The 14,377-nt window shown below is 31.0% G+C and overlaps 2 protein-coding genes across 2 annotated transcripts; both read left to right on the top strand.

Moving 5' to 3' along the window:
* Positions 1-218: 218 nt before the first annotated feature.
* On the top strand, positions 219-2,666 carry LOC114740160 (uncharacterized). The gene is made up of 2 exons (XM_028928291.1): positions 219-1,409; positions 1,991-2,666. Exon 1 carries the CDS (start codon positions 219-221, stop codon positions 1,401-1,403), a length of 1,185 nt encoding a protein of 394 aa, XP_028784124.1. The 3' UTR covers positions 1,404-1,409; positions 1,991-2,666.
* A 5,823-nt stretch (positions 2,667-8,489) lies between these two features.
* On the top strand, positions 8,490-9,192 carry LOC114740161 (nuclear transcription factor Y subunit B-5-like). The gene has a single exon (XM_028928292.1). The coding sequence runs from the start codon at positions 8,585-8,587 to the stop codon at positions 8,981-8,983; it is 399 nt and encodes a 132-aa protein (XP_028784125.1). The 5' UTR covers positions 8,490-8,584; the 3' UTR covers positions 8,984-9,192.
* Positions 9,193-14,377: the final 5,185 nt, after the last annotated feature.

Raw genomic sequence — 14,377 nt, forward strand, 5'->3', positions numbered from 1 at the left:
GTCAAAAACCAAAAAAAAAAAAAACTTCCCTTGAGCTTCCTACATTTCTGCGTGCATCTTGGAGGAACGAAAGTGCTCATTAACTTCGAAGGATGCTGGGAATGCATCAATCCCTTCAGATAGCTCGCTCGAGACTGGAAACAGGCCTTTGAAACGCACCCTCTAAGAAATTCCAAGTCTTCCAATATCACTGTAAGATCCCTATTAATCTGAAGCTCATGTTTAATCCCCAACGCCTCAAACCACTTCTTCTATGCCTGAAGGGTATTATCAGAACGTCACCAACCTCGCGATGCTTTCGTCTCTTACAACACTACCCTTCACTCACATTCTCTCTCAAATACCGCACAAGCGCTTCTCCAGATGAGCGCTTGTTTACTGTATCATACCTCATTAACAGGTTAGGGTTTTCCCAAGAAGCTGCTTTAGATGCTTCCAAGAAAGTTCGATTTGGCACCTCGCGAAAGCCAGATTCAGTTGTCATCTTCTTTGAAAGCCACGGCTTCACTAAGTCAATGATAAAAGATGTCATTAAAAGGGATCCGTGGCTTCTTGTGTGCGATCCCCAAAATAATATTCTGCCGAAGTTTGAATTTTTCCTCTCAAAAGGTGCTACTACCTCCGACCTTAACTCCATGGTGCTAAGGACACCTAGATTCTTGATGAGAAGCTTAGAGAATCACATAATCCCATCATATGAGATGTTAACAGGGTTTCTTCAAAATGATAAAACCACCATTTCATGTATAAAAGGCTATCCAGATGTGCTTTATGACACTCGAGTGAGACAATGTATTAACTTGTTGCTTAATAATGGAGTGTCAAGGACAAACGTTGCTCTCATACTCAGAAGGAAGCCTCGTGTGCTGCACTGCCCTGATCTCCTTACAAAGGCGATAGAGGAAGTTAAATGTTTGGGATTTAATCCTTTGAACATAGCATTTAGTGTTGCATTGGTAGCCAAAATGAGTTTAAGTAGGTCCCGCTGGGAAGCAAAAGTTGATGTCTACAAGAGATGGGGATGGTCAGAAGAAGAATGGTCAGAAGCATTTAGGAAGCAGCCGCATTGTATGTTAGCATCCGAGGATAAAATTGATGCAGTTATGAGTTTTTGGAGTAACCATTTGGGTTGGAATCCTTTGCTTCTTGTCAAAAGACCACATATGTTTGGATATAGCTTGAAGAGAAGGATTATCCCGAGGGCTTCCGTTTTACATTATCTTAAGTCCAAAGGGTTGATAAAAAAGGATGCTAACTTGGTTACGCCATTTACTATATCTGAAGAGCAGTTCTTGGAAAGATTTGTGAAATATTTTGAGGAGCATAATCATCATCTATCGAAGCTATATGGAGAAAATTTGAAGAATGATGGGCTTCATTTTCATGAAATATTGAAATTTTAAACTTCTGTAAGTCATCCCGATTTTGTTTCTCCTTACCATTGAAGTACTCGCCTTGTTTGAATTGGGATTCAACTAATTTTACTGACTTGGTTCATTTGCTAAATTGGACCTCTGTTTTTATGCAAATCAATATTAGTAATATCTTATGCCTTGGAAGTAGGTGCTTCGGTTGCAGAATACTTTTGTGAGCAATTTTTTTCAACTCTCCTTCCTTGATTTAATAAATAATGAACTTTGCATCCCTTAATTCTGGTGTGTTCAGAAGTAATACCTATGGATTGGCTGAAAGGTTAACAATATCTTTTTGTACCTGAAGCAAATTCCCCATTTAATTGTGATTATCTCTTGGAACCATGAGGTATTTATTCATAATTTCACATAGCGAGAAGTTTGAATATTGTCAAGTGTCAACTTCACCTGTAAAGATAAGAAGTTCAAGACATGTTGCTGGGATGAGGACTCCATATTCCGTTTTATCAAAATTCTAACTTTTTTATCTCCACACCTCGACAAATGACCTTGAGATCCGTTGGCGACCATGTACTGTTTTAATATGTTTCCTCTGTCATTTTCCTTCTCGCTGCAAGGTAGGGAAAATCATCTCAAGGACAGAACTAAGCAGGAAAAATAGGCTATATCCTTATGCCATATTGATTAGTAAGGTCTGAAATCATCACTAAAGAAACACTCGATTGTGATTTGCAGGGTCATTTTAATTGCTGTGCAAAGCTTCAAATATTTCTTAGGCCATGATGGCTCAGCTCTAACTTCGTCTTCTAATCAGGCTGAGCTTTCAGATGGAATTTACGGATATTCTTGAAGAGCATGGAGGTGCTTATTATAAATGTACAAATTCAGATCTTTTTTCACTTAACATTGGCTGTTGTCTGTGATCGAGCAAGCTGCTCAGTCGGGGCCCTTTTACAACTGTGGAATCTCACAAAAGAACGACTCTGTGAGGAAGATGGAACCTCCAGGTTTCTTGGGAGTCTGAGGCGTCCCATACTATACAATGTAAGACCCAGATACTTCCGAAAAATCTTTATAAAACTGTTATGGAGGGCCTTTCTTTTCCAAACCTTTTAAAGTTATTGTTGTTGGAATGAACATGTATTCTGCATGTTATCTCTTTTTCCTTTTCTATTTTTTTGATACAATGATGTCTCTTATTCTAATCACACCTATACATGATTAATTACTATGATTTAGTTTCTGTACAGCTTGTTCACAGATATAATGCGAACCGTACTTATTTAGCAATTTTGCAGTCACCTATGCAATGGCAGGCTATTCATGTTCTTCTGCAACATGTTTTCCTAATATATGGTTATCCTGACATGAATAAAAACTATTTTATACCCACTTGATATGAAACCGAAGTTACTAGTTAATATGATATATTTTCCTCCCTGATTTTGATCCTCTATAATATTTAGGATCAGCGTCAAAAAGAAACCATATGTATGTTCTACCTCAATTCTAATTATAAGCCTCGTTTATAGTAATATATAATTATGCCATCCAGGTTGATTGAAAAAGTTTTTTTTTTTTTTTGGTTCTTTACTTTTGAGACATGCAACAGATGAAAGTGTGCTGTTTCCTGTTAATGCATCCTGAAAACCTTCAAATTCTTGTTCAAAAGATTGTTAAACCACGTGTTTGGCAAAAATGTTGGATTTGTAAAATGTACCTTCAGAGATATTTGAATGGGAAAAATAAACAGACTTTGGTTCTAGAATGCTAATGCAGGCATTGCAGAATTGTCAGTAAGCCTCCATGGCATTATGCCATTATCTTCCAACATGCATTAATCCTCATGTTCAAATGAAATGCTAGTTAGGTGAAAATAATGTATGATATCTTTCAGTGTCCTAGGTTCGAATAACGTTGTAAATGCATTGGCAAATCAACACACACACACACACACAGAGAAATAACGTTATAACTTTGGGACTGGAGAGGAGCAACAGTCATGAGTGAACGAAAAAATTAATATAAAGGTAGTATGATATGAAGTTTATTACAAATTAAATAGTTTATAAGTAATTAACATCAGTTTTTATTTAAGATTATAAGCTATAAGTAAGAAAATATGTAAAACTTTAGATTAACATGACATCAATATATAATAAACAAATAACTAACTAATGAGTGGGCAATTAAGGTTTGAATTTCAATTGGATAAAAAGTCTAGTACTGGTGTTTTGTACATAAGAATCATCATGAGCATGAAATCTATCGGCCTGTTTGGTAAGGCGTTTTCAAGGGGGAAAAATAGCTTATAGATGTGATAAGTTAGTTTGTAAATTTGGGAGTTATTTGTCACAATTTTTGGCTAATCTGACTTATGAATTCAAAATTATTTTTTAAAGCATAATTGCAAAAACATCTAAAATTTACTTATAACTTTACGCAAAAGTAGCTTTTTGAAATTAAAAGACATTGTTGTTCTTATATTTATGTTGTTCTTATGCTTTTCTCTATATATTCTTTGTATTTCTCAACTAGTTTTTGGTTATTTATTTTTAATATTCTTTTAAGTGAAAATAATTTTTAATAGTTTTTAAAATATTTTTTATTTTTAATGTTATTTTTATTTTATATTTACATAAATTATGCAAAGTATACCATCCAATTAATTATGTAATATTAGTTGGTTCAAAAATTTTCATATTATTATGATTTCTAATTTAACTATGTTTTATTCATTAAATATAACTTTTTTCTATTAAATAATTTAAAATTATTATATTTTGTAAATTTATATTTTTAATTATTTTTTATTATTTAATAAAAGTCATACGTATTTTAGTCATTGTACAAACTAGATTGACTTATTCAATCATAATTGAAACAGTTTTTTTATTTTACAAACTAATTTTTACAAAAATTAGTCCAAATATAAATCACATTACTCAATTGAATTTTTATTCAATCTGACTTTTTTGAAAATCAGGTTGAAAATATATTTTTTTATTGCTAATCCAAGTTGCTCGAAACTTAAACATAAAGTATTGATTTGTACAATAAATTACTCTTAGAAACTTCACTAATTGATAGCTATTCTTTTTGCTTTGATTTTTAAATTATATTAGTATATCCTAACCTCTGTGCTTGGTGTTGTCAATGTATACTTTTTTCTTTTGGCCAACAGTCCTGTCCATATATCAATAGTGAATAATCTACTTTTTTTTAATCTTAAATATAATAATTAGTTAAAAAAATTTGTTCTGAACCTAAATATAAATTTTAATCTCCATGTTCTGTTGTCTCCTATCTTTGTTACTTTTTTTCAAACTATCCCTATAATTATATTCTTATAGGATGTATATATTATGTTGATATTAGTACTTCAATATATATTATTATAAAGTCGTATTTTATGAAAATAAACACATACTTTTTTTTAATAAATAATTAACCCACTTAATCTTTATTCATTGTACCTAATTATCGGATAATTAAACTTGGAAAGAATTAGGACTAGATCTTTCATGTGCAGGGAGAAGAGTGGTCTCAAAAGATTCAAATGCAGCAAATTACAAAAATATCCGCCTCCATTCACATATATTAAAATCCTACTCATGACTCATCCATCCATGTAATCCTTTAGATGCCCGGAATATCCCTTATTCGGGATTACTCTAATTTAAAATATTAAATTAAATTAAATTGGTTTGCTATTACAAGTACATGCTGTTGACAAATTGACATATTGCTTTAATTATTTTGTCTTTTCTATTGACTCCAATTCCAAATCATTTTAATTGAAATTAGTTGTGTTGTTTGCACGCGTTGATTTGATTCCAAATCATTTTGTTTTTCTATGGATTATTATTTCCACTATTCCCAACTGGTTCTCTTTTTTTTGGCAAACACGCGCCATCTTTGATTCTTATTATAATAAAGATCAATTAATAAACTCTTTTTTATAAATTAGAGGGTTAATTTAAAATTTGATATTGCTTTTAAATTTCTAAAATTATCCTAAATGAATTTAATGGCATTTATGAAGAAATTTAAATAGGTTGTAGAAATCCACATAATAAGTTTTGGTCCAATAGGATAAGCTAACTGGTTTCTCACAGCATGATAATCTAAAGCTCAAATTTTTATTGGAAGAAATATCTTAACCTGGCAGTACTTTGAATAAGCTTTTAATAGGAGGATGTTTATGTTGAACAAAAAAAAATCCGTATAATAAAGATCAATTTATGGAGAAAATAATATTTAATATTATTAACTAATTCAAATTCAGTAATGATTTGATGTAAATTATTAATTATTAATGAGATAGCTATTTTAAGATATTTTGTTTATATCCATATGATGCTCACATTAAATTGTTGATTCAAGCCAAAATTATCATCCTAAAATAAGAGCGAGACAATTGAAGGAGAGAGTAGTTCGAAAATAACGATATATGGATAAAAACTGTAAGAAAGCAATCTAATTATAATCACTTCTTAGCTACTTGAGTCCAAAAAAAAAATTCTTAGCTACTTAATTAAAAAATTAAACCGGACCATATAAAAACTGCAAGTGGAAATTCGTCTAATAAATAATAGGTTAATTTTTTGAAAATAGATAGTAGAGTATTATTTATTTTTTTGGTGGAATATTTTTATAATTATAAAGAGACGCTTCAAAGGTTATTGTAGCCATAGCCGACAATCCAGGTTTACTTCCCTTTCCCCCAAAAAAACAAGGTTTGGTTGCTTTTTCACCAAATTTCTGTCTCAACCATCACAGTAATTAAACTGGACCACTTAAATAATTAATTGCACACCGAATTATTATTGATACCCAAATGCTGATATGTTAGTTTTGCCCAGTTAGGATTTCGTTTGAATTATGAAGTCAACTTTCTTTTTTTTTTTTTTTAAATAAGGTTCATAGGGATGATAGAATTATCGATTATTTATTTATTAAACTTTCGGTGACCTATCTACTTGTTCCATCTTCTAAAGCATAAAGATATGTTGAGAAAGTTGATCACTTTATTTTTATAATTTTGAAAGTTCCTAAACTTTAACTTTGATACAAGTTAATTCTTATAATTTTAACTTGATTATAACTCAATCTCTGAGTTTTACAATCCCGTCCTATAATTTAACCATTTAAAATATTAGTCCCGTCTCTTAAAAAATAAAATTATATATCTTATGAAGTTTAGGAACTAAAAATTTCAATTGATTAAAATTATAAGAATTGAGTTGCTCACAGGGTTGTTAGAGTCTGAGGATTGGGATCAAAAGGTTGATGTCCTCAAATATTTTTATATATATCACCATTCGCCAGAAAAGAACAAAGCGATTGATTAACGACAAAATTATTGTTGCTTGGTGCTGGATTATTATTATTATTATTATTATTATTATTATTATTATTATTTTAAGCGATAATTATTCTAAATTAAAATTAAAATGTAAGACCAAACGGGAGTTTAGTGGGCACCTAAAAGTGGGAAATCCCAACAACCTCGGAACTCATTAACAATTGGACTTGTATATGTTAATTACATGTACGGATCAATAATTAAATTTCATAATTCCTTCAGTCCCACCAAAGTTGGACAATATTTATATATTCGCGAAAAATTACAACGAAGAACCTTAAATTATTAAAATATTTATTCATAAAAAAAGAATACTCTACACATTTTTAAGTACTAAGCAGAAAATTTGGTGTTTTCTGTAGGAAGGCATCATCAGCTTCAAGTGGTTTTTTCCCCCTAAATCATTTAGAATATGAAATTTTAAATTTTAAGAGGTTTCAATAATTGAAAATCTATTACTCCTCTGGTCCTTAATATAGGACCTAATTGTTGAGTTGATTTTGGTTCTAAATATAAAACCCATATATCATATTTATTAATTTTTTCTAAATTACCCTTATAAATACTCCCTTATCAATAATCAAGTAGAAGTGAAAGAAGGGGTATTAAGAAAGATGATTATAGTATTTTAGAAAAAACATGTCATATTTTTTTATAATTAACTAACTTACTTAACTTCCTTAATTTAACCAAATTAGTTATATGGGTCTTATATTAAAAACCGGAGGAGTATTAACATAGTACGATCTTTTATAAAACTTCTTACATTAACCTAAAATCATGATGCTGTCGTATGGAATGACGTAATCATTCTCTAAACATATTTTATTCATAATTTTATTTGCAGCTTTTGCTTTAATTTCCACTATTTCCCTAATTTATGATCTCTCCCAGAAAAGTGAGTTTGATTCATAATCCACCTCCCAAAAGCAAAGTGCAATTTAGACTCCTCACACTTAAAACATCCAATCATTTCTTTAAACACGAGACTCTATGCTCATTGCGTTCCAATTTTATATTGTACAGAACCTTGCTTGGATTATTATATGTAAATGACCTTCCTAACCTTTATAACGGTTAAAATTATTGCCTACACATGAATTAAAATTTAAAAAAAATGTTCATTTTAATCTTAATCAATTATAAGTTTAACCTCCTAATTCTTATATAGCATTCAAAATATGAGACAATGCTTGAGAAAAATTATCCTCTTTTCATCTTATTCCTAAAGTAGAGAAAAAAATATTTTTTCCATTATTTATAAGTCACACTATTAAATTTTTAATATGAATGTATTATTTTGCCTTTTATTTATTATCACATAGATTATTATTTTAAATTTTAAGATAAAATTAATGAAATTTAAGTTTGCTAACCCCACAGATATTTCGGTTTCTACTGTTAAGCACTTTGAAAGTAAGATCATAATCTTTTCTACTGTAGTACTGTAGTTGTAATTAAATGAGTACCGGAGCATGTTTTGTTTAATGTCATAATTAACAATCTTACATCGTTAAATCAAATAAACAATTAAATGAACGGATAAGATTAAATGTGTATAAAGGTACGGAAATAGTGAATGAAGAAGATCCAAACCCCAAGTCTCTCACAGCTTCTTCCCCCCACCTCCCTTCTTCTCCTCTCAGTATATATAATATGAATTCACTTTTGAGACTTTTTATCACACTAGTAAGCTGATGAACAAGTAGTCATATTAAAAGTGTCGATATATATATATATATATATATATATATATATAAGAGGTCCGATCATGATCATCTGACTGAGTCTTAGTCAAAAGCTGGGAAGTAAAGTAGCTTTTGTTCCTGGGAAATCGAAAATAATGGAGGATAACCTGGGAGGAAGTTCCTCATCATCAATCAATGTTGTTGACAGAAGTAGTAATGGTGGGATTGTGAAAGAACAAGACAGGTTGTTGCCAATAGCTAATGTTGGTCGGATTATGAAGCAAATTTTGCCGCAGAACGCCAAGATCTCGAAGGAAGCGAAGGAGACGATGCAGGAATGTGCGTCGGAGTTCATAAGCTTCGTCACCGGCGAGGCATCTGATAAGTGCAGAAAAGAGAGGAGGAAGACCGTTAATGGCGATGATATATGTTGGGCCCTGAAAACCCTAGGGTTTGATGATTACGCAGAGCCACTTAAAAGCTACTTGCATAGATATAGAGAGCTTGAGGTAGATCAACGAGCCAATAATTCTAATCATCATCATCATCATTAAGAAGATATAGAATTAGGAGCTGGAGCTTTTCTGATATATCGATGTCCAACTCCGTGTACTACTCTAGTTCTCTCTTTATATTCATATTATTAATCTTCGCAATTTGCATGTTTTTTGTTTGTTTCTGAACATTAAACCAACGAATCTTGGATCAGTTATCAGTTTGTCTGCTTCTTTTGTGTTTCAATCAATGAACTTATATTATATCCTCGGACGCATGACATGATCAAGCTCTTTGGTTGAACAGTCTTCTAAGTTGTTCGATCGATCTCCTGAGAAAATTAAAGTAGTAGTTCGCTTTGTTAAGAAAAAGCTCTTAATGCATCAGCAATTATCATCAATGGATAGGACTCATCTCAAGGAAAGTTCACGACACTGGGTTTCAGTTTTCTTTTAATTTTGTTTGAAAGTCTTGTTCAGTTTGATCTGAGTTTCCTTAAAAAGTTATCTGCTAAATCTTCCATTTTTGTATTGAGAACTTACCGTGATTTTCCATGAATTCTATTGTAGATGTATTTCAAGATCGATGTTTTTAGTTTCATATTGTGTCTCCTTGAACTTGAAGTTACTGAATATCAAAGAGAAGTCCACGAGCTCGTGTTCAGTTTGATCTGAGTTTAATTTCTCAGAAAATCTGCTAAATCTTCCACTTGTGTTGAGAACTCGTCAATTTTTTCTATGAATTTTTCTACCTTACATTGCATATCCTACAACATCGATGTTTGGAGTTGGGTCTTTTAATCTTGTACCCATGATATTAGAATCTACTTAGTTTCATGTTTATTAATTAGTTAGATTCTTGTCGATTCTTATTGTTCTAGTCTAAGTAGGTCTATTCCGATCAGTAATATATTAAACATTTATTGTCGCCGTCACTATGCAAATTGGTATCAAAGTCGCTTTCTAGGGTTTCTCTTCACATTGTGAATTAGTAATTAGGTTCAAATAATCAATTAGTACCCTCAGTGATGTTGAATAGTAAATCTAATGACTAGGGTTTTGTACTGTTAGCCCAAAATTTTTTTTTTAGGGCTTGAGGGGACCGCATGTTATCTTATATTATAGTATTGTCCTTAAATTAGTGTTGTCCACAGGTAAGCCAAAAGAGTAAAATTGAATAGAAAATTATGAGAATTTATGCTTTTCAAGATTCAATGCACACATATATAACTCCTTAATTACTTTCACTAAGAGCACGTTTCGTTTGTCCTCGTATCTACCTCTTATATGATATAAGTTAGATAGTTAATTTTTAGATATTTAAAAAAAATAGTTAAGTTGTTTATTTGTAATAAATGAATATTATCTTTGAAAAAAAATCTCTATTAATTATATGTATTAAAATTACCTCTTGATGAAAATTTTTTAACATGTGAAATTACTGTGGAAATTATTTGGGGGTAAAATGAATAAATGTTGGAGATAATAAAGTGGATCGATATCTTATATTTAAGATTAAATTGAATTTTTAACTAGCTCTTATATTAAATACAAGAGGTAGTATACGATTTTATCTCTTAGAAAACTATTCACCATCTTAAGTTATTATTTTTCAATATGCTGTTGAAAAAGAAAATGCATTGTACCTAGCCAGCTAGGCTACCATATCTCTCTAGCTCCGGGCATAGTTTGAGATTGATAATTTAAAAAAAGATTGATTATACTAGGGTAATTTCTAAATGTGCCTTAAATCAATAGTTAGGGTTTCCTCCATTGAAAAATGTCTTGTTCTTGTGGCCTTTTGAAGAATTGTATTGGACTAGACTACTGTTCTTACATGTGCATGCATTGGTTAAATCAAAATCTGTTTAATCTTTCTTTTATTTGGCCAGCAAAAATCAAGGACAAAAATCGTGCACATGGATCAATCAGAATCACAGATGGATAATCTGATTTATTAAACTTATATTAAGTTAGATTTTTCACAATCATATGTATTGAAAAGGAAAACATAATACCTAAAATAAACAATATAATATATTTCACAGTCATGAATCATGATGTAAATTTTTCTGGGCCGAAACTTAATAATATTGAAACTAAATAGAAAAAAGCCATATAATAACTTAATAGGAGAAATAACAATTATCCAATCCAATTTTCTGATATGAGCATCATCAAATCATTGAATCTCTTCGGGTCAACTCTGTGACGGCTTTTTTTCCATTTATAATGTTCAAATTCTTGATCTTATTTTTCAAAAGAATTAGTTTTTTTCTTCATTAAACTTAACCAATATTATTGTTTCGATATATTCCTTCAGTCCTATATATAAAATCCAATTTGCAGTGTAATTTACACTATAAAACGAGTTATGTATTTAGGATCAGAGGAATATTATACATTGGTGAGTTCATTACAATTGACCAATATCTCTTTGACTTTCTAACAACACTCATACATATCCACAGTGATCTTTTCAACTGACAGTCCTGTAAGACAGATAATTAAATTATCAGATAATAAAGAACATCATTAATTAATATTAATAATATATTAATAAAAGAAGTACGGAGTAAGTATTGAATAAGAGGAGGGAAGAAGCATGAGGTGCGATGGGTCATGTGTAAGCCAAGCAATTGGTTGCCCTCCAACGCATGCCACATACATTCTCAGGCTTCCTGCTGTTGGCACGCACGTGCTTCATTCTCTGCCTATCAATTTTAACAAATTTAATCTCTCACATAACACATATCAGAAATTTACAAAAGGGTCAAGGCAAAAGTTTACATTAAGAGAAGGTACTGCTGTTCGGTCAGAGGGAAATAGAAGAAAGAGAAGGGGAGGAAAAATTTTAATAAGTCTTATTTAAAAAATTAGAGAAATGGTGTTTCAAAATTTTAATAAAGAGAAGAAATAATATAAAAAAAGAATAAAAATTAATTAAAAACTTTTAACTCCATTTCTTGAATTTTTTAAATAAAATTCATTAACATTTTTTCTTCCTTCCCTTCCTTTTCATTTTTTTCATACCAAACAGACCCTAAAGAGTGTTGGGTACTTGAAGTTTTTTTTTTCTTGTGTAAATTCATCTTAAAAGTTTAAAATTGTAACAATATTACTTCATACCATTAAAAAGCTAACGTTGACAATTAAATGTTGACCATTAATATTTTTAACTATAGAGAATAATATTGCTACGATTTTAAACTCTCAATACAAATTTACATCCCAAAAAACTTTAGGACGCCCAGCTTTCTAAATGAAAAATTTTAAGACGAATTTGTATCTTAACTTTTTTTTAAAAATTTATCCCTTGTAATAACCTTAAGCTTCACATCTATAAATTAGTGGGGGTGTGTGCTTAAGCAGGACATAATCTGGAAATCTGTCCAATTTAATTGGTTTTACCTTAAATCATATATAACGCCTGTATAATCTTTTGAAAAAATAAAGCTAACTGTTCTCTGTATATTAACTAACTTTGCCTGCAATATCAGTAGGTTTGACTAGTCAATAATGTCATGGGTGGAATCAAGATCTCGGGTCGGGTGAATTTAATAACGGATGCTTGTCGGCATTGCAACCTTTTTTTTTTTTAATAGGAAAATGAGGTAGTCCATATTAAAAAACCGTAGAACAAGTTAAAAAATATAAAAAATAATTAAATATATAACAGGGGCTTGCATGCTGACTAATTTTTCCAATAAAAATGATATTTATATTTTATATTTTTTTATGTTACTAAAATTCACAATGCCGTTCTTTTTGCAGGTAAATAATAATCTCAAGTATAAGGAAGTATATACTTTTTCTGATTTCTAGTTAAAAAGACTTTATTAATGGTCCTTTATAATTAGACTTTGATCATGAACAAGCTAATGTCTTCTTCCTTCCAAATGTGACTAAATATATACATTTTTCTTTCAAAGTGACTAAATATATACATGTAAAAGGAAAAAAGTTAATATGTTGCGTAAACAACAGAAGACATAATTATTAATAAATTTTGAAATAAAATATTCACGAGCTCCTATTCCCCCCCCCCCCAAAAAAAAAATTCTTTCTTTCTTTCTTTCTAACACATAAGGCCATGGAACCAAGAATGCATACATGTATATAAGAGGGCAAAATAAACTAAGCAAGCACTTAAGTAGTATGCCACTTACACATATTAGCATGTCATAAATGTTTGGGGAGTATTCAAGATTAGAGACTTCCATCTATACAATAGATATATTGACCCAACTAAAAATTTCTAATCATAAGTGACTTAATCATCAGTTTCACAGATATATATATCCTATTCAAAGTAACATATAATATTAAATATGAACAGTTCTTTTAATAAAATTTAAATATTAATTCGTCATGTTGTAAATGATTTGTCTTTTTTATTGGACATACATGAAACCCGCTAAATGACAGTCTTTGCTTTTATGTAACTACTTTTTTTTTTTTTTAATGAAAGGATTAAAATGTGCAAAATTCATGATTCATACGTGCAAAATTTATAATTCAACCCTAGCTTACTTCTCTAGGCACAAAGGAAAAGTCGAATTTGGCCAAGCTTAGCATCTAACTCAACTTCTAAAAAGGCTGTATTAAGTGAATTAATGATTTCAAACTCGAAATATATATATGCGAGTGTGTGTGTTTTGTTGCCTTAAAAATTGCAGTTGCAGAGGTCAATCGACTTACTCGGAACTCATGCATCTTTACAAAATTTAATCCCATGATATCCCTTCTTTGCGATTCTCCATACAGGACACCACACACAGATATATGTGTGCGCGCATATATAATTTGAATACTTTCCCCTCATCATTCCGATTGTGTCTCGCATGATCCAAACCATTGACATGACTTTGAAACAGAGCATCATGATCTTGTTGCCATGTTAAGCACAATGTACGGCAGAACAAATATGGTAAGACGACGACTTTCCAGGTCAAAAGAACAGTGAGTATAATTTTGAATTATTACTAGTCAAACTGTAAATAAAAAGAAGTCCCTGTTATTCAAATTCCATTTTATAAGTCAACGATATACCAGAAATGATGACAAGAAAAATAAGATGGTCAATACTCCATTGCTGCTAGTTGATAAAAAAGAATACCTGCTCTTGCTCCCTCATTAATCATCACCGCCGCCATGAATGCCCTTCTCTCGCAGCGTTTGGTGCTTCTCTCTCTATTCCTGCTTCATCTCAACCTTTTCGCTGTAGCTTCTGCGTCTGACCCTGTAAATCCCGACGCTGATAGGTGCAGTAACCCTAGTAAGAGTAAGACTTTCAGGGACGAATGGCCTCGGCTTCAGACCGCTGTGGACAGAGTGATTAGACAATTGAAGGGTTTTGATATTCTAGCTTCACTCCTGACGACTACATGTTTTATTATACGTATCCTTCCTGTTTCGTTTGTTATTGCTGGGTTTTTATTGTGCTTTGACTTT

This window comes from Neltuma alba, unplaced genomic scaffold, assembly GCF_004799145.2.
Source record: "Neltuma alba isolate B1F8T4 unplaced genomic scaffold, ASM479914v2 tig00003060_pilon, whole genome shotgun sequence".
Classification (NCBI taxonomy): Eukaryota; Viridiplantae; Streptophyta; class Magnoliopsida; order Fabales; family Fabaceae; genus Neltuma; species Neltuma alba.